The sequence below is a fragment of the Dufourea novaeangliae genome, unplaced genomic scaffold (assembly GCF_001272555.1).
Source record: "Dufourea novaeangliae isolate 0120121106 unplaced genomic scaffold, ASM127255v1 scaffold85, whole genome shotgun sequence".
NCBI lineage: Eukaryota > Metazoa > Arthropoda > Insecta > Hymenoptera > Halictidae > Dufourea > Dufourea novaeangliae.
In genome coordinates, this window is record NW_015373957.1 from 318,012 (window position 1) to 340,668 (window position 22,657).

Below are 22,657 nucleotides of genomic sequence, written 5' to 3' on the forward strand. Positions count from 1 at the left end.
TCCAATAATTTTTTTACATCCATCCCTCTGAGATCCAATAGTGTTTTTGCATACAATTTCCAAAATATGGCCTACGACGAACAAGTTATGATAATTTGCCAACCAATATCCAATGTTGGGCCTACAATTATTATAGTTGGTTAATTAACAAGAAATTTACAACGATAATACAACATTGGACCACCCAAAGTTTGCCAACATTTTAATATCGCCTTAAAGACGTCAGAAACGTTTGCTATAACCAAAAACTTGTTCTTATATTTCAAATTGATTTTTTGGTTTTCTTATTTATAAATATACTCACAATTTGTTATTGTCGCGCAATACGTTTGACATTTGACATTTTGTGAAAATAGAATCAAGGGACAGGAGATTGTAAATAACTTATAATAATTATTTGTAATAATTAGCTACATGTATAAACTGTACATAATAAATTGTAAAGATAATTTTGCTGGTAAAACTTGTTTACCTGTTTAATATACATATACAATTTATACATGTATATAATTATTATAAATACTATTTCCAATATTATACTCCTTCAAATATTTGTAAAGGATTTTATGGAAGTGTAGTATAGCCAACTGTCTTCCTATTGTTGGTTTATTGTAAATACTCAACAATTGGCCCTACAGAAAGAAACCTCCAGTTGGCCCTTCGTAGTATAGTGACGTCGGCCCTACGTTGGGTATGATTGTTGGCCCAGTTGCAAAAAAGGGTGACAATTCTAACTGTTGGCCAACCAATAATGCATCAAAAGCCCATCAAAATATCAACAGTAATTGCTACTATAGGGTAAGTACGTATTAAAAACTATTTTGTAAATATCTCGTTAAATATTAGATTTAGGACATATGAAGATCAATTCATTTTTACTCAGAATTTGATGCTCTATCGATCTATAGTACATAAAATAGGTCATTCCGTTTAAAAAAATCAAGGTGCTTTCAAATTTGACGCGACCATTCAAATGCCATTTAATTCCACGCCTCAAAATTTTCATAAAGTGCACTGTTAAGTCATTATTCGATGTGATCAAGTTAGCTGAGACATCCTGTATGCAATTATCTTTTTCCAATCGGAAGATATTACAAGTGTAACGTCTCTCCAGAATTACCCTAAGTACCTAGTTGATAAAACAGAAAAAGAAATTATTCCACGGATGTACAAGAACGATCCTAATGTCTATTCCGCGTAATCTTCCAGACGTTGCTTCAAGATGTTCCACAATTGTATTTAATGACAACAGAGGGAGACACTCCATATATAGTCAGTTACGTGAACGGATTTTATAGTCGTCGCTAAGGTTTCTACGAGTTCTTTCGCGAAATTTTATGTTCTTAGCCACCTACCGCGTTATTAACTTCCCGGTTCTGCTGTCTAAAGCCGTATTCGGAGTTTTACGAGTGGACATATCTCCTAGCAGATAGTACAGTCGACTTATCGTTTCATTATGAGAAATTATTGCTACGTGGAATCTGACGATCACAATTTATGGATTCATTTACTCGGGCGATTATTATCCGTGAAAAAGTCCATTTACATATGTATATGCATGTATGGACGTGCAAGTATGAAAACTGCGAGTATAGACGGGCTAGGCTTTTATCGACCGTAAGGAATGTTTTATTCGGAGAAAAATTAATTAAAGGGAGCAATGTAATTAGAAGTTTATTTTCCATTAACGAACGAACCAGACTGTTTTTACAGGTTGTGCTTTTTAGTAAATTAATTGCAGTGAATGATGCTTCTTTTGTTTTTTAATAAAAATGACTGCTCCTAACTAAAACAGAAAAAAAAGGTTTATAAAAGAATGCGTTGCTATAATTTTTTGCGAACTTTTCTTGAATTTACCATTTTTTGAAAATGAGTGACAAGACGGTGTACTTTCTTTTCTGTTTCAAGAGAATTTAACACAATCGTAATAACTTTATTTTGAAACGACACGTTGAAGAGTTAACTTTTAGAATATGTATTCTAGTTTATTAATTAGGAGCAGTGTTTTGCACTCAAACGAGAAAAGCATCATCTACTACAGAAATTTGAGTTTACTCTTTGGCCAACCTAATAGATTGTTTCAATCGTACACTAGAAACATCCGCCATTTTGGTTAACACTGGAGACAGAGAGTGTTTATAAATTTAAGGTTACGTGTGACTAACAAGGGAACACCGCGAACGCTGATTCGTAGATTGGAATTGAATTTGGTGGGTTTATAGAGTGTTTCAAGACAAGAACAACGGTATATTTCATTCATACCCACTTGCCCTTTAAGGGTGTGGAAGCTAACCTCAAAGTCAAATGGGCAATTCAACTTTTTCGTGTATAACTCTTAAAGTACAAGACATAGAAAAAAAATGTTCCAAATAAAAGTTTGCTGGTAAAATAAGCGTTACAAACTTGCATTAATAAAATTTGGAAAAAAGGGTTTCAAATTTTTCTCTTTAAGGAAAAAAATACTTTTTCCAAAATTTTACTGAGGCAAGTGTATAGCGCCCATTTTACCATTAAAGTTTTGTTTAAAACATTTATTTCTATCTCTTGTACTTTAAGAGTTATACGCAGCAAGGTAGGAGCGCTTATTCGACTTTGAGTTTAGTTTTCACACCCTTGAAGGGCGATTGGGTACGAATGAAATATACCGTTGTTCTTGTCTTGAATCACTCTATAAACCCACAAAGTTTAATTCCAATCTGCGAGTTAGCGTTCGCGGTGTTCCCTTGTAAGAGAAGATCGTAGCATTGATTTCATCCAGTTCCACTACCAATTCCAAAATATGACACTAGAAGGAACATTTCTCACGACAAGCCTCGTAAAACTAATAATATATTCAAAGTATTTTCGACTGCTTAATAAATGCCATTTTTGAATTGTGGAGTTCCAACGATTATAAATTATTTCTGAAAGGAAATATTAAATCGAAGTGAAATCTATCTGAGTCGACACATTTTTACCAATGATTTGTAGATATTTCGATCCGACATTTAACGATTTTAAGATGGCTGAAATAAAATGAGATGAAAGATGTCATTTATATTGCATCCCGAATCTAAACATAATCTAATATGTAGTATGTACCTGGGTCGAAAAGGAATTTTTCGAAATTGAAGAGTTCTTGTAGAAAACACTAAAAATGCCAAAATTGACAAATTGTATTCTTTTATCGAAAAATATTTTACGTACCAATTGAAGTACTTTAGTATACAATGTAAGTACAATTTTCTTTTGAAAATAGGTACTAATAGTGCTGAAAAATGGCATCACTGGCACGTCCAACGTCACCTGTGTAAAGAACCCTCTTAATGTCAATTCAGGTGTTATATTTTTGGTTTTCTGTATAAGAAATCTGGGAACAAACAGGATTGGCACTTATAGTTAATACAAATTTAAATGAATGACAGATTGTTTTTTCTCTACAACCAAGAGGTGGCACATAAAGGGTTTTCTACAAATACAATTTCCTTTTTTATGAATTTGAACTACATTAATACAAAAAATAAATAATTTTGTGATGCATTTGAGTTATTGTATTCTTAGTCACATTTTGCACCAAAAACAAATAAAATTTTACGAATAATTTAAAATCAGGCAACTTCTTTTTCCCCCAGAAAATTTTGATTTTTAGCACTCATAGTGTTTTCTGCAAGTACTCTCCAATTGTCTTTTTTTACTCTACGTAACAGCATGTTAATTTTTCCATGCAATCATTTTTTAAGGTTGACACTGATTAGTAAATATTTCGAATTCCTTTTTTCCGTGACCACTACTAATTAACTTCATTAAATTGTCACGTGATGCGTCCTTAGTATATGTATATATTACAGTGCGCTTCGTAGCAGACGATCGCTGAAATTGCCTTCCAGCACGTGATGGCGTCGTGGGTCGGCTGGGAAATGTAACTGTTCTTTCGTTTCTAATTACTTGTGTCTCGTTGTTCTAATCGATCCCCCCCAGTGCACGTGATTGTTTTTTCCAGCGGTAATTATAAAAACGCGTGTCCTGTGTGCATTGTTGCTTCACTTCTTAATACAGTTTTTACTGTCAGTATCAGCACACCAGCAATTAAAAGCTTATAAGTCGCTTCTTTATTGCAATCTTTCCACATCACTACTAATTCCGAAAATCAAGATCACTTCAAGATTTCTGTGTAATGAAGACTTTCGTTTGTATAAGGTTGTCCAGCGAGTCCGTTCGGATTTTATTTAACCCTTTCGTTCCCATTGTTGCCATCTGGCTATATTATGAAATAAGTGACATAATTAATGTTATTAAATTATGAAATAAGAATCATGTATTGTTTATATAATACTTTCTTGTAGTCTCGTCTGGATAGTACAACACAGATTTGAATGTGCAATTTCAAGATTATCGGTAAAATCAGACATTATTTGTTCTTTGCTTCCTTCATTTGATAGAATTCAGGTGTTCGGTATTAGTATAAATATAATAGAATCTTACAAAATTCTGGTTTCTTTCGAATATTTCCAGAGGTTTTAGTGATCAAAGATAAGAAAAATTGGGTTTTATTATGTATAACAACATTATAATGGGAATTATTCTATATATAACTGTGATGAAAGTAAAAAACAATTGCCAAATGGCAAAAAACGAAAAACGTTATCAAGTGTTAAAACGTTCATGTGAATCAGTTAGATGTTATGTAATATAAATACAACAAAATATCTTTTCGGTAACTTTTAAATAATTTGGGGATGAAAGAGTTAACAATGAATTTCTTCTAATAATAATTGACTGTCACCTATGTATTATATAGGGTGAGTCGATAAAAATTAAAATCTGAAATAACTAGTTATCAAAATACGTTTCAAATGAAATTGATTGTATTTAGGGAGGGGCTGATCAGTTTTTTTTGTACTTTACTTTTTTGTACTTACTACACTTTGATTTTTTAATACTTTATAGTTTTTGAGATATCAAGGTGTCCTTGATTTTTTTAAATAAACCGTATATATTTTTGTATTCTGTTGTAGCCACTAAAAAGACAAATTTAATGACCTAAATAAGGTGACCTTCAGTTGACCTTGAACCTCAAAATGAAACTGATTTATCGAAAATTCAATAATACCTCATTTGATGCAAGTAAAATTACTTTCTTTTTGGTTCTACTATTGAATGCAGAGTACCTGCATTTAATTATTATATCATTTTAATCAATAATCATGCCCCTTTAAAGATGAAAAAGACCTGGTGATTACATTTGTGTACATGAAGTTTCATACAATTTCACACAAAGTCTTCGGTACCGTGTGTTGCAGATCCATATTTTTCCTGTAAAATTGAATTTTTTTATGTTCTGAATGATTTAAGTAGGACTAGTGAATTCATAATTGAATTATAAACCTTTTATTAAAAAAATGTAAAAATTGTTTTTAAACACAATATCGTCTAAACAGTCTACTAAGTTAAAATGTGGAATCAATTTTTGTTTACTCTTAAAAGAAAATTCATATCTGAAAGGGTTAACTGTACTAAACATCGAGGCACATATTTGATAAAGTCACCATGTTTTTTTATGAATTCTTATAATTATTCCATACCAATAAAAAATTTGTGTTTAGTAGCATTTTGGGATTAATTAAAGAAAGCGTACACATCGGTTCAAAAAGTAAGTAACATTTATTTAAAAAAAAAAAAAGAAACAAAAATATAATTCAACAGAAAACAAACTGCGTAATTTCGATAGTTATTCACTTTTTACATAAGTAAAGTTGAAATTAACAATTGTTTTTCACTATTTCTATATTAATACTTAGTGTAACCTCCATATTTTTGAAAATGCAAAAACAGATATGATGGAGCAATAAAATTGGTGGTATTTTGAAAATATCTATGAAAACAAAGATGACTTTACAGAAATTTCAGCGAGTGTATACTCGAAACTATGTCCACTTTTCAAAATGATTACATTTCAATCGAAAAATTCCGAAAATTTTGGAATCCTGAAATAACAGTTTTATTCGATTCTGTGGATAAAGTCGAATCAGTTTTAGAGACCTGGAACACGAATGTTGGCTTTCCGAGACACTCGTGGGGGAATGGCGTGTGATTGCGGCTCGACCGAGAAATTGCATGAAAGTTCCGATTGTAGGGTTTCCTCGTGAGAATTACGATTTCTCGGCGTACACGGTAAATTCTCACGACTATACGCGCATCATCGGTGTGCGACAGTTCCCGTTTGTATGTGTATGTGCACGGGTGATCTTGAAACTGTGCAAGTACATCGACCCTTCTCTCACGGCGCGAGTGAAACTTTATTACGAAATCCGCTTGACCCGACACGGCCTGGGGTGTCAACGTGTGGGGGATAACAGTGTTGAAACGAGATCCATGAAATTAATTAGATACAATAGAAACTGAGCAGACTTTTGATTCTATTTTCGGAATTGGGTCGACTCCAATTACGTCAATCTGTATAGATTGCCTTCAATTGTTGTGTACCGATTTACTAAAAATGGGAAATATTTGAAATTGTTCTTTTAACAGGGTGACTGTCAGATCAACATCTACAGTAGCGGACAGAAAAGTTACCATTTTTATAATTTTTTTTAATTTCATTATTAATATCAACTTAAAACATTAATATACCGGTTTTTATACAGTTTTTAATTCTCTGTCAGAATATGTATTAAACATATATTAAAGTTTTGAGTTGGCATTAGAAAATAATAAAAATAAATGAAATCGAAATGTGGTAACTTTTTTGTCCACTAGTATATGAATGTTCTAGCAAAGTCAAAGCACTCTTTTTTGACATATTTGGAATTTTGGTAATTTGCAATATTGCTTTCAGTTGTTGTTGTATATTAACTTGTTAAAAATGGGAAATATTAGATATTGTTATTTAACACGATTACTGTCAAATCAACATCTACAGAAGCAGACAGAAAAATTACCATTTTTATGATCTTTTTGTTTTTATTATTTCAATGACAACTTAAAACGTTAATATACTGGGTTTTATACAGCTTTTAATTCTCTATTAGAATATATATTATATATATACTAAAATTTCAAGTTGATGAAAGAAAATAATAAAAATAAAACAAATCGAAATGTGGTAACTTTTTTGTCCGCTAGTGTATGAAAGTTCCGTCAAAGCACTCTTTTTCGACATATTTGGAACTTCGAAAGTTAGATTTGTTACAGTGACTGTTCCTTCAATCTTGAATCTCTTATGTCCTAACTAAATGCAATTTTGTTCAGTATTTTGCCAAAATATCCTGCTCATAGTTCTGCACTTAAATTGTTACCCATATATGGGTGATGTGGCAGTCGATGCATTAAGCAACACAATTAAATACATAGTACTGACATTATTATAATAATTACTATAATTAATTTTATAATTCTACCGATGAATTAATATGAGATATATTTTTCCAATAGTGAATATGCTTTTTTTATTTATTATGAGCAATTAGAATTAAGTAAATGGTTTTGATCTTGATTACAGGCTAAAACTGTGAAAAACTTTAATAAGTCCGAAACTTGTGAGACATATGAATATTTAAATTTATGTAAACAAATAAAAACATTTTTTTACAATTCGAAACTAAATACAGTACTATCTAATTTGGCACTAATGTTATTGTTATTATAGAACATTTCACAGTTTTATGTGTGAAGTCATAATGTAGATATTTCACTGTGTTCAATACCGCTATTTTTCGAATATTTTAAGTGCAGCAAATGGTTTTAATATTCATTCGAATATAAAAACTGTTAAAAATGTTCATATTTTATCAATCAAATAATTACGGATAATAATAACAACGATTCCGTCTTTGTTTAATACGCAAAACAATTTAAATATGTATCAACACCTGCCTGTATCAGAAACTTTCAGGGATGATTATACATATGAAATTAAAACGAAAATCAAGAATGATGAAATTATGTTGTAGTTTTTGTTTACAAATTATTAATAGTTAAAATTCAGGATAAAAACGCCTGAAAAAAGGCAATCTGCGTACAAAAGGTAAGAGTAGGGCACAACAGTATCGACATGTATGTACACTGGTACCATACAAAAAAAATACACCCTTACCTTGTAGTCAAAGAAATGATGTTTAATATCTGCACTCAAGCCTGGACTTCTTGTCACAATTCATAATAAATCATACACGAATTATTGTTGCACGATATTAAACCTGGTTACTTGTTTAAATCCACAAGAGAGACTTACAGCACACACATAGAATAAACACTAAATAAACAAACTTAAATTAAATTATATTTCACTATAATAAATAAATTGAATTAATGGTATAAAAAAATTCGAGGGCTATTTCGCACCGATTAGATCTGTTCGCGTTAACGACTGCCATCGAACTAAGGAAACGTTATTCGAGTTCTATAGAAGGGACAGAAAGGTAATACAAATGTGTGAACAGTGAGTGGATGTAGTATTACATACCTGGTATTCGATAGGGTCGCCAAGGTTCGCGAATGACCTACAGATGTTGGGATTATACCAAGGGAAAGGTACATAAAACGCGTCGGTAATGTCGTGCCCTATTTTTACTGCTTGTACGCAAGTTGCCTAGTTTCAGGCGTTTCTGACCGCACTTGTTGATCGTAAATAACTTGGAAACAAAGCCTCCAACACAATTTCGTCATTTTTGGTTTTCGTTTTATTTTTATATGTAGAATTGCCCTATAATGTTTCTGATATCAGTAACCGAACACCCTGTTTGAAGGTTGCAATTCGAGTGTATCGAAGGTAAAGCTACGTTAAATTTCTTTCTTTAATTAAGTGTATATGATATTTACCACTAATTGCTCGTTATAAACTTCTATCAGTAACATTGAAAATTGCTAAAACACTTCTTAATCTTTAATCGTTTATTCAAAACCATGCAAATTATTTATTAAAATATTTCGGATTAAATTTACCAAATTAGTAATAAATAAAATGCATCAGCACCTGTATGGTCTCATATAAAAAATACGTTACGAGTGATTCTCAAACCACTTCCTTATTTCCGTCACAGAACTGAAATTCTAACTCACATATTTATAATCACTACCTACACAGTGAATGTTTATGTATTTATTGCGTCTCCTGATTTGTCAAGCATAGTAAAAATGTGATTTTAATCAATTTTAATGCCATTTATGTATTATTATTAACATGTTGAAGTCTCTATTTCAGGAAATAAAGTTGTCTTCTTTTAGTTTTAATATACAGGGTGTCCCATTTAAATCGACCCACTCGAATGTTATCGAAACTATTTAGGATACTAAAAAATGTTTCATACAAAAGTTAAATGGTATCAGGAAGCACATTATCTGAGATAACTTTTTTCTATGTTCACGCGTACAGGTCATATGATCGTCAGCTTTGTTTTTAAAAATGGAAATTTATATTGTCTAATGCATTACTTGATGCTACTGGTTATTCCCTACATAAAGTACCAAGTTACTTATGGCGAATTAGTGCATTAAAAAATATACGATTCTATTTAAACAAAGTTAACATTCATATGACCTCTATGCATCCACATAGAAAAAGGTTACTCACATCAGAAACTGTACCTCCTAATCCCATTTAACTTTTTGTCCAAAATATTTATTAATACCGTCAAGTTTGGACGATATTCGAGTGGGAAGATGTAAATGGAACACCCTGTACATACTAGTATATAAAATGTGTAATTTGCATGAACTTCCGCAGTCTAGTAACCATAGTCAGATGAAAAACTTGTAATAGATACTAAGTTAAGTTACGTGCAACTATCACTGTATTCCGTAACATAAAACCCGCGAGTTGTAATAGTGCGATGCGCGCGCGCACACACACACACACACATATACACACGCTTGACTTATTCCACTTCCTCGACAATAATTACTTCCAGATACATCAGGATGATCTTCCCACAGATCTGCCTAATAAACCCGGGGCTCGTACAGGATTCGTTTAATCCCTTTAAATTACACGACTACAAAATCAATTTCACGCTTCGACAAGGCATCTTCTGCTCGGGCAAGTGTATCACCGATTTCATCTCGACCGTTCGCTTAACCGGAATCGCTCGCTCTCTTACAGGCTAATCCAGCTACGTTCCATCATAATTACTATCGTCTTTCACAAAGCATGATTGACTCGTCATTCAACGGAATATACACGCGATACTCAAGCGCCAAGCTGCATGTATTAGGTGAAGCGATAAATGAACAGTTTACAGGTCAAAGCGACTAACTCAACCTTTCGAATTTTTTTTCACATTTTAGTACCAGAGCAATTGATTAGTGCTTAACTTTTTATACTTTTCATACTGTTCATACTGTTCATACATTTCATACTTTTTATACTTTTTATACTTTTTATACTTTTTATACTTTTTATACTTTTTATACTTTTTATACTTTTTATACTTTTTATACTTTTTATACTTTTTATACTTTTTATACTTTTTATACTTTTTATACTTTTTATACTTTTTATACTTTTTATACTTTTTATACTTTTTATACTTTTTATACTTAACGGGGGCAATTAACTTTTGTTCAACTCGTTTCACAATGGGCCCATATGGTCCATATATATTTTATATGTATAATATTTTCCCATATGGCCACGCTAGGTTTTAATGGGTAAGAATGATGTAAAACGTAATGCGCACAATTAAAAATTTCCATGACAAATAAAATCGACATCCCCATTGCAGTTGTCTTTCTGGTATGACGAAATATTTCGTTAACTCATACTCTTTATACTGTTTACACTCTATATTTTTTATACTTTTTATATCTGTTATACTTTTTATAGTCTTTATACTCTTTATACTCTTTATACTCTTCTACTTTTCATATTTTTTATACACGCTGTATTTCCTAAAAATGAGATCTGAAAAAATAGTAAAATAGCTTCAGCAAAAACATTAACATGACTGTATATTGCAATATTCATTTGGTCTGAGAAGGTCAGAATATAAATGAAGATGTGTGTAAAAGACTGATACCAAAAAGATCGCATAATTTCTTTGTAAAGCAAAATTTTAAAAATGCTAAAAAATAATACTCTGGGCTAGAGTAAAACCCTCAGAACCCCTTACAAAACTGTACTACTCCAGTGATATTCATTCTGGTTGCTGATCATCTTCCACCATTTTTACCAAATAACGGACTAGAATATGTTCGAAATTCAAATTACATTAGGTTTACTCAAACAAAATGATGGATCACTTATGGGTACACCTAATACAACCATGGACATGTAAAAATAGACTGCGCATTTCTCTGAAAAAGAGCATCCCAAGTTTAAAAAGAGGTAGATAGCTTTCGGAGGACTTGGCATCTCTTTTTAAATCTAAGTGGCGGGGAGTGAGGTTCTAGGGGTCTGGGTTTTGATCAAAAGTTTCGAATAACGAATAAAAGATGAAAAAAATATTTCGTAATTTTTTTACGATTGCACGTGGTGATTCCAATTTTTAACATAAAATAATATTTCTTCATGAATGAGTAGACACTTTGCAAACAATTATTTAATCTCATGAACTCTTTAAAGGTAAGGATGACGATCTTAGATACTGTTGCTTCTCACTATGTAGGTATTATTTGAATAAAATTGTGCCTATCCTTGGTTTTGATTGGTTAACTCAGTTATATTAGGAAGAGATAGCAAGTCCTCCGAAAGCAATGAATAAATGAACACAGCTCACTGGATATGAAACAGCGTTCAGCTTGTCTAATACGCCTTCGACTATCATCAAACAAAGAATCTGAGGTTATTATCGAGAAATGTGGATGCTTTGTCACTGGGCCACGATGAAAGTGCCCCGACTGGGCTGACCGTGCGTTGCCTCGACACAGCATTTAATTGAAGCGATTAAAAGGCATCCACGGTTCTTCATGGGTCCGTTCGTTAATCATTGGAGGAAGTCGTGGGTGTGCTCGCTAGGAAGGAACGTATAATCATCGCCTGGGCTGGAAGCTTCCATCAGCTACGGAGAGACCCGGAAGAGGCGATCCTGAGGAGATACGTCGATTTCTAATCTGGGATAAGCCGGCAACCTTCGGGTGAGACAAACATGCTTCTCGAGATTCTTATCAGAAAGTACAATTCCCCCGCTCCCCTTTGTTCATTCATGTGTTATGAGTAGACAGCAGATGTTTATGCATTTATAGCGTCCCCTGACTTGCGAAACGTAGCAAAATAAACGTTCCGATAAAATTTAATATTATTTACGCATTATTATTAACATATGAAAATTGCTAGTACAGAAAAGAAATTTCTATGGAATTTTGTCTTTTCTATTTTAGTGTCAAAAATGATAAATTTGCATAAATATCAAGGATCCAAATTGCTAGAGTAGCAGGATAATACTGTTTCACAAATTTTAACATTTTTCCTACCTCATAAACGGCAATGAGCTGAATATGAATTTGAAAACCATTTTTTCCTAGCACGCCCAGTTTTAGAAACAATCGTTTTTAAAAATTATTGTAAATTTTCAACTTTCGAGGTATGTTGTGGTTTTACAGTAATAGTTCTCAGTTGCTTATAACAGAAAATAATTCTCTGGACTCTTCGGAACAAAATTATATAAATTGTTATTTATTATAGGCATCTGAATATGTGTAAATAATGGCCAAAGTGAAAAGAACACCGAAAACGCACCAATGTTTGCTGATGTACAAACAATTTGTTTCAGAAACTAAGGGTCTAGGAGAAAATCTAATTAGTTTCTGAAACAAATTAAAGACTATCAGCAAAAATTAGTGCTTTTTCGGTGTTTTTCTCATTGTGATCATTATTGAAACATATTTAAATATCTATAATATAATAACAATTTACATCATTTTGTTCGGGAGCGTCCAGAGAATTATTTTGTGTCAGAAGCAACTCAATAATTATTACTGTAAAACCACAACATACCTGAAATTTTGAAAATTTGCAATTTTTTGAATTAGATTTTTTTCAAAAACAGGACGTGCTAGAAAAAAATAGTTGGAGATTCGTATTTAGCTCATAAAGATCTATCAGTACAGTATTCGAGAATATATCGATGGAACCGAAGTGTTTTGTCGAAAATGCTTTTTCAGCTTGGAAATTCAGTTGAATTTCTGAATTGGCAAATGTAATATTGCCACATGCACTGTCTGGCCGAAAACTTTCCAAATGGAAATTAACACGTTCACTGCCATGTATAACAAATATGTACAATGTTCGTGGTGTTCAGAATTATTGATGGTATACAACTGATAATTTACCAATTTTCTTAACCAGTTATGTAATCCCATTTTCGAATTATTGAATTATTTACACTCACACAGTACGTAATATAAGTAACAAGGAAAGACGTTAATATAAAATATTAATAGTAAAATTGTATTATGGATAATTAACAATGTAAAAACATATTCTCTATGCTTTTTAAAATGCAATGATGGTGGTATTACATTAATATGAATATAAACAAATATCAAGATTAACGAAGAAAATACCAATGTAAATATTTCAAATGTTCATAACTTCATTATGTACATCCAATTACCATGTAATAAAAGAATGTGTAATTCCATGGCACTGACAATGTCAAGAAACGTGTTCTTCAAAGTAAATCTTCTAGTATGTTTGTACTATATTTATCCTTCAAAAGTACTACTTACGTGTTTTCGTCTGTATGTATGTTTTGATAAAAAACCAAATTTGTAAAACTATTTTTATATTGTTATAGAGTTTCATGTTGTTATATTTGAAGTATAAATATATTAGATATAACAAAATATATGTATAAATAAATATTACACAATATAATATATGTGAATATATGTTGCATGTGCATTTCTTTGTAAATTGTGTTTTAATTAAGTTTATATACCAAACGCTAATTAGTATTATCAATATTAATTTCGATAACATTGCATTCACATTTTGTAGCAAATTACAACTACCACCACAACAGAAAATATTAAAGCGGAATGTTACTGTTGGGACATTTTATGTGGCATTGCATGAAATATTAGATATACATATATATTATTACATATTATATAAGTTAAATAAAACTATGAATAAACATCATAGTTTGTTTCTGTAAGATAACATTAAATATAACGAATTTGCACATCTATCATTTTTTCAGAATAAAACAACCGTCACTGAATTATGTAAATGTTAATGTACTTTATACGTAGCCAACCAATGTAAGGCTCCACTGCAGAATAAATTAATATAATTGAAAATTCAAATTCAAGAATATGTAAATTAACCAACAGGAATTCATGCCAAAGTATTGAATAAAAATTGATTTCTACACGAATGTATTCTATGTTATAAAATTCGTATGACTTACCAGTGACACTGATCGTTGCTGAAGTTTGAATCCCAAATCTTCCTTCTCGTCGCCGCAGTCAGTCGTATAGAACAGCACACTTTTCTTCGATCCTCTGAAACCAACCCTCGTTAATACATATGTTTCTATGACAGAAGTGTGGGACAGCTGCGTTTTCTCGTTTTACAGCCGTACGCATCGCGATTGTATGTTAGGGAGACGCATCTGTTTCGTTAACAATCCGCTCACAAATTGTCAGTCATAAATTCGGAATTTCGTTACACCCCGATAAATAATCTCGTAGGTCCGAAGGTATTATTCTTTGGATTATCGTCAAATCGATAATATTTCGGTCCATTCGTAATTATGTAATATCAGCAGTTACTAATGACAATTTAAATAATAAAAGAAAATAATACGAAAATGGAAAAAATAATATTTCAGGTTGCTTTTTATCGATTATTTAACGTCCATGAACCACTGCACCTATAGTTATATATAATACATAATGTTAGAACTGATAATCTAAATGATATTAACAATGTAATAATAATAATAAAAATACTATGAAATGGAAAGAATAAAATTTGAGATATTTTATCTACAGTATTACTAGATAATGTTATATAACACTATAAACACTACTTTACTTTCTTAACTAGTATTAGAACTTGCTATTCATGATTTTAATAATGTTAGAAATACAATAATAATAGCAATAAAAATAACATGAAAATGAAAAGAATAACATTTCAGATTTTTGTATCTATAGCATTAGTATGTAAAATTATATAACGCTATAAAGAGTATTTTCTTTTCTTTATTAGTGTCAGAAGGTATTTTTAATAATTCAAATAATTTCAAAAACAATATGACAATATAATGATATAAACAATGGAAAAAATGAATTTTAAGATAATTTTATGTATACTATAGCTACCTATAATATTACAATTTGTAATATTACTACATAATGTTTATAGTACATATAACGCTATAAAGAGTACTAACACTTAATTTATAATTGATATTCGTGAGTGAAACGTTCTTTCAAAACTAAAGTGTCAAGGAGTAAATATTTAAAATCCAAAACAAAGTTTTCATTTATACTATAATTGTGAATCAAGTTAATTTTGTCGTTCCGTCTTTTATATTTTTATTAACTTTATTTTATGTCCTTAAGTGTTTCTTATCGAATGTGAATTAAAAATTTGATTACTTCCTAGCAGGTTCTATATCATAACTCGTTTTGAAAGGATGCAACTCTGAAAATCTTGAGTTATCGATAGACTGTGGACTTTTATGCAAAATTAGATTTTCTAAACTAATTCACAAAGACAAGAGAAAATATATAAATTTCTTCCTTCTCTTACGTATCTTACTTAATTCAGAATGAAATCGAAAACTCGTTTCCTTCGATGAATTTTTAATTTTTTAATTGTATTTCACAGAACCCCGTAGGGTATAAATACATAAAATCCGCAGTCTAGTTATCGAAGTTCAGAGTCCACACCACCACACAATATAACAACTCGAATCAACGAAAAATACGTCAAGTGTATTCAAATAAGTTCATACCAGAAAACCGTTTAGGAAACTAGCCTGAAGGATCAACCAACGTATGAATATTTACAATAATTACACTGGTGCACCGTGCAATCAGTCCAAACAAGGTTCACCCAATAAAGTGTGATAAAAAGAGTTCACCCAAGAAAAGAAGGTTGACTAACAAGGAACGAGAAATTAATTGGAAGCAATGCCCGCGATTGGCAGTCTTTTGGATTTCTTCTCTTCAATTACGAGCGATAAATCAGAGCAGCGCAACGTACGAGTCTTCCCCTCCACGCCTCCCCTAAGTTCTAAGCAATTAAACCAGTACTGTCCCCCCAGAAGGGTCCCCTTACGCAGCTTTCCTCCTTCTCTGAGGTGCCATTATTGTGTTTGCGGAGACCACGCGCAGGTAACGTATTAGCCAACATTTCTCAACGGTATATACCAACGGTGACAGAATAAGGGGAAGCGTCGTAAGTGGCGGTGGGTTTGCGAGTAGAATTTCGAACACGTTTTTGTTCTGAACATCTTAGGAGAAGTGAACACAGTTCAAGCCCAGTCTTGGTCACGGTGTTAAACTCCACCACAATTGGGGTTATTTAGCGAAACTTATTTGTTTACAAAATATTAATTACTTAAATTATTTAATTACACGTCCCAATTATTGCCACCTTAAGATTGTAGCGTAACTCCGTTTAATCATTTTGTGTGTTAAACCTAAAAATCGTCTCAGTTTGTAATATAATATTATTTAGCATGTCTGTCAATCAGAAAATAGTTTCATATATTAAATATGAAGGGTTAATTAATAATTAATAAAAATCTGCGAGCAAACCCAATGTCCCTATCCAGATAGCACTGTACATCCAAAGTACGTCCGTTTCATGTCCAGTTTATATCCGAATGTCCTACGTCCATTTTAGATATACCTAGGATCTTCTAGAAACGTCTGTCCCAAAAATTTTACGAATGTTCTCCACACTTAAATTTCACGTGTTCTAGGAAACCAATAATATTTGTTTCAGCCGCATATAACCATTACTTTATGAAATATTTAATGTTCAATACCGAGGACCCTTCGAACATTCATAGAGGATTTACTCTAACGACAAAGTTCAATGTTAGATGTCTGTCAGTTCCATAAGACCAATAAGAGATTACGGTGCTTTGGCTCAAGCCTTGTTCACGAGAAAAACAAACCGATAAAATGGTCCGTCCGACGAGACGAGTCAGTTAAAGTAACCAAAACATTGGTGTGCTAAGTCTAGTTATTGATTGGTGACTGTCTCTGTCTCTGTCTCAATTACATAAATGATCATCACTTCTCTTTGTTTATAGTTACTGACAAGGAGTGTATTTTAGGTGTCCGCCTCCGATTGCTTTGGTTTTCGGATATGTTTTAGAGGACCGAAAAATAAGAGATACGTATTTTTTTATAGCGGCCCGTTTTCATATTTAGGGGGTGAAACCACCCCTCAAAGTTTCGACCCGGAAGTACTATCTCGAAAACCAGAGGAGATACATGAAAACTTCTAATGGACGAGGTCTGCGGTTTTTTATGTAGAATAATATGGTGCTAACAAATTGTCCAAAATATAATTTGTTTATAACAACAAAATTTCGGATAGAAATTTCGAGTGGTGGTTTCACCCCTTGAAGTCGCGTCTCAGCCGATAAAAAAAATACGTGTCCTTTATTTTTGACTGCTTAACAGACATACGAAGTTTCATCAAAATCGGAGGGGGACACTTCCGTGCCTTCCCTTGTGAGATATACACGTAGTTTCCTCCAAAAAGGTTCTCAAAATGATATTTTTTTGTTAGAAACAAATTGTACTTTTGACAATTTGTTAACACCAGTTTATTATACATAAAAAACCATGAAAGCCACCAATTGAAAGTTTTCATGTATCTCCTCTGGTTTTCGAGATAGTACTTCCGGGTCGAAACTTTGAGGGGTGGTTTCACCCCCTAAATATGAAAACGGGCCGCTATAAAAAAATACGTATCTCTTATTTTTCGGTCCTCTAAAACATATCCGAAAACCAAAGTAATCGGAGGCGGACACCTAAAATACACTCCTTGTGAGTTGACTTGTTGGATGACTTATAATTCGTTATTGTACTGCGTGTGGGCCTTTGATATGCTAATTCTCGTTGAGAAACTATCTACCCTCGCGAGCAAACTGGGCATCCGCTTATTCCAAGTACTGAAATAACTGTTAAATCGAACGTTAATTTAGCAATTCCTGTAATTCCCGATACCAACTGGTAGGAGGCTCTTATTTCTACGTTACCTTTTCCTCTAGTGGAAGCCGAGTTTGCTCGTGGGTGTACAACGAAAAGTGCCCTGAGAAACCCCTATTAGAGATTCCGTCGCGACGGAGGCTTCGAAAATATTCAATCCTTGTAAATCCTTCTTCAGCAAAGTGTACGTATTTCTTTAGTAAATGTCATATAGAAAATAAAAATGATTCCCTTTTTACTCTAGATGAAACCGTTTTCAAGTTACCCTGCACACCTATTAGGTGTCCATTAAAAAACAGTCAAACTGAACACCAGCGTAGCCCTTTTGTTCTAAAAAACCAAAACAATTTGTCCGCGTACCCGAAGATATGTACAATAAATGTCTTTTAATAGATTTCCCATTTCCTTTATTATTTTTGCAAAAAAAATTGCCAAAAGAATATATTTTAATTTTTGGGCTCCAGAATGCACTAACCCCTTGAGGAAACAACAACTATGAAAGACAAGCGTTGATTGCTTCATGTAACGTCATTGGTATCCCTAATTCAAATAATACAGCAAAAAGCTTTTGCCCGGTACTGTACTTCGGACAGCATTGAATTAAACAGCGAACTTCTAATATCGTACGGTAGCATCGGGCTACGTTTATGATAATCTCACCTAAGTGCCTTCCCATTCCGGTTGAATGACTGATGCACACCGAGCACAGGCGAATCGGCGTAGCAACGACTCTCGTTCATAGCGTCGACAGCGACATTGCAACCTACGTTAAGTTACTCGCCACGCTGACATCTGAAACAGAAGACAATAGACCCTGCGCGTCAGTACGTCTGTCCCTTATTTGAACTGATACTATAACCCTTAGACGGCGGTATCTGGGTTCATTTTCATCTCAGAAATTGCAGACATCGTTCCAGCTTACAGAAACGAACTGAAATGTAGGGGAAAGGTGTCTAAAACTATCCCTTTAAGGCGTAATTTATATAAAAAATACAAATGCTGATTATTTAAATAAAAGTAAAGTAGTTTTTGTAAGTTAGTCTATCTATCTTATCAGTGGCTTAAATAAAAGTTAGCTATGTGATTAATTATATTTTTGATTCACATTTCTTTGAAGGCATACTTAAGGATCGTTTTGTAATGTATGTGTATAAAATGATCCCCTATATAATATGATATAAATAATAAATAATACTAATATCCCGATATAAATGATGTGTATAAATGATATATATATAAAAGAAAAATTGTTCAGAATGATGACCTTGACAACGTATTTCAAGGTTACTGAAATCGATAAGGTGGACTTCTGTATAATTATCGTGAACTTTTATAAAAATTTCTAAAATGTCTTAACAGAAGTAAAGAAATTTGTTAATTTATCGATTTCAATATTTTCAACAAGCTTTATCTTTTACAAAAGTGAAAGAAGTAGGAACGAGTTCACTTTCGGTAGTTCTAGTGTTAAAGTATAAATGTTTAAAGTCAGAAAGATAGTTAAAATATTAATATAATATATCGTTATTTCATATAAAAATCTATATCATTTTCTGAAGTTTAATTGTTGCCTTAAATGAAAATATAACACATTTGGAGTGAAAAAAAATAATGGTTCCGGCCGGGATCGAACTGGCGACCTTCTGCGTGTAAAGCAGACGTGATAACCGCTACACCACGGAACCCCGATGTTCGCTAATAGTTTAATTTGAGAATTCTTGAGTTTGAACGAAAATATAATATATGAAACTTATAAAAAATAATTAATAAATTACATAATATTTTGTTATACTTTGTAAGGTAACAGTTAACAATTCAATCGGTATCTCCGATTTTCTACAAACTTTAATATGTTGATTGATCATTTGAATGCAGTATTTGTAAAAAGTTAAATTCGTTTGAAATAATTAAGATATTTAAGGTGCTTACGTTAGTTGGGACACCCTGTATATATTTTGAATTTACAGAATACCATTAAAATATTATATATGAATACAATATACGAATTTCCAATCTACGAAATTCCATCTAAATTGCTATCCACTTGACCAAAATTTCATGCGCAATTTTTTATATTATTGATCGTTATTATTTCATCACATCTGTTCCAGGTTTCTTTAAAGGAGACATTCTCGTTGTTGCAAAAGTAAATATGAAAAATGACGGTATGAAGATTTCACTTGAAACAGCTGTGATGCAGGCACAGGTAAATTGCAGCCATTAAAATCATGTACGTATTAGGGCTCAAGAATTCAGTAACTGGTTGGATAACATAATTGGTTGAAGTAGTCACGCGACAAGCGAGGAATCCAGGTTCGAATACCAGTTCAGCAATATGTTGAAACGATTCCTCTTCTTCAGAAAGCTTTAGAAATCAGATCATTTTCAGGTTTTACACTTTGTTTTTATGATTTTAGGAATTTAGGGCTTTCATGTGTAGTCTAGAATAATCACATATACTGGGATGGGAGGAATTATATTTCAGATTGAAGTTATTGTACTGTAATTAGAAAACAAAAATTTTATTTTTCTCATATAAAAGGAAGACTTAACTTAGAAACATTCGTTGTAACAATATTTGTTCCCCCAAAATGAACAGTTCTTTCTAAATATTTTTTTGTACCACTTAAAATAATCAAGATTTAAACATTAAGGATTATTGATAAGATATATAACGTAAAGTCTTTCATCTTTTCAATGTTTTCCACGTCTTTTTCAAATTTCATAAATAGGAATGTTAATAGTGTAAGTTCATTTAAAAATCTCAGAACCTATGTAATGTCACAGGGTTGTAAACTGAAAATTGTTCCTAAACAATTCTAAACACATTTAATACTAAAAATAAGTAAAATCTGCTCAAATCCCCCTTAAATAATTAATTGAACATCCAGTGTGGGGTTGCCATCACTAGAAAAAAGTCCTAAAAACTTAAAAATTCTTAATATTAGAACTAAACAATATTCTGCTCAACTTAGCTTTGAATAATTAAGTAAATATCCAGTGTAGGGTTACAATCACTAAAAATATTCCAAAACAATTCTAAACATACTTAACACTTCGAGTGCACACACCCCAAAAATTCTCAGAAGATGCGCATGGGAAATAACTGATCCCAAGTGATTTAAAACTCGAAATATCACCTAAACTATGGACTTTCCGTAAAAAGATATACAATAATTTTTTGAAGTTTAATGTTTTGTACTTTCAGGTAGAATAGTTGAGATTAAGGAAGAAATTAATTAATGTAAGAAGAAAGGGAAAGACAGTGAGGATGTTTTCAAAAATCGAGGTTTAGGTCAAACTTAAAACTGGGTTCTTTTCTTCCCCTAATACACTTGAAATGTTAATACCATAAATAATCAAAGTTCTGCTCAAATTCGCCCTAAATAATTAGGCAAAAACTAGTGTAGGGCTGCAATTACTAAAAATATTCCTAAACAATTCTAAACACATTTGATACCAGAAACAAGCAAGTTCCCATAAACAATCAGGTAAACGATCATTATAGAGCCACGACAACTAATTAAGTTATAAAATATCCAACATTCTTTATTCGTTGGGCAGAAATGATACGTAGGCTGCCTACACACCGCTTACAATGAAATACGAGTTAACACTTCGCTGTTTGCAGAGGTGTTTCGAGAGGCGCCAGGGCGGTCTCGGATCTCTCAACCAGCAAGTCACCATCGACTGAACACCAGCGCACCACTATAACCATTCGTAAACGTATTAAGTAACCGTCCGGTTGATCTGCATAAGTTATGCACGAGAAAGTTCATTCCTCCGCCCATTGCGATACCTATGCCGGGTTCTGACGAGAATGGACCTCGAGGATACCGCGAGGGAAAAGAAAAACAGCTTCTCTCCGACGTACGCTGATATATGAACAGTTAAAAATTTATACCACTAAAGCGTCTCGAAGACGTGGGAGCTTCCGAGCCAATGGATGCTGCGCTTAGTCACGTGAGTCACGTGACGTGACTCGTAAAGGCGGAGCCGCCACTTCTAACCTCTAAATCCCGCAATCCATTCAGGCCCATTCGTCTCAACATACAAGAGTACAGTCTACCGCAATAATATTTTCCAGTTAAATACTCGAAATTTAACATTTTTTCGATGTTTTGTCTATTTCTTCTGGTCTTTTAGTGATTATAGGTGACTATAAGTAACTATAAGTAACTATAAGTAACTATAAGCAACTATAACCAACTATAAGTAACTATAAGTAACTATACGTACAATAAGTAACTAAAAGTAAAATAACATGTATTAGACAAAAGTGAAGGTAATATTCCAATCTATACGTAACACTTTTAGAAAAACCTTAAGACTGATGTTATATTCGTTCAGCTTCAGTAGTTCGAAAAATGTCCCTTGACACTTGCTAGTGCTTTATTTGTATTTACTATTACAGGGATATAAAATGATTCTTCCTTAACACGTTAAGCGTTGAATTGATTTTGTTGACATTTTCGCCCGCGTCACGTAATGCCATTAATAATTAGTGTAGGTCTGTCAATTATGTCGCCAATTATACAACAAACTGGAAGACTGGCTA

At 32.5% G+C, this 22,657-nt stretch overlaps 1 protein-coding gene and 1 non-coding gene across 2 annotated transcripts in view; both read right to left on the bottom strand.

Annotated features, from left to right (window-relative positions):
* LOC107186341 overlaps positions 1–18,890 on the bottom strand; it is a 58,887-nt gene extending 39,997 nt beyond the window's left edge. Inside the window, exons 1-2 of the mRNA XM_015574184.1 lie at positions 18,763–18,890; positions 14,328–14,421 (exon numbers count right to left, since the gene is read on the bottom strand). Coding sequence (XP_015429670.1) covers positions 14,328–14,421; positions 18,763–18,842 — 174 coding nt within the window. The 5' untranslated portion in view covers positions 18,843–18,890. The remainder of the gene's footprint in view (positions 1–14,327; positions 14,422–18,762) is intronic.
* An 821-nt stretch (positions 18,891–19,711) lies between these two features.
* Trnav-uac lies at positions 19,712–19,784 on the bottom strand. Its single transcript has one exon. It is a non-coding gene; the product is annotated as a tRNA-Val (tRNA).
* Positions 19,785–22,657: the final 2,873 nt, after the last annotated feature.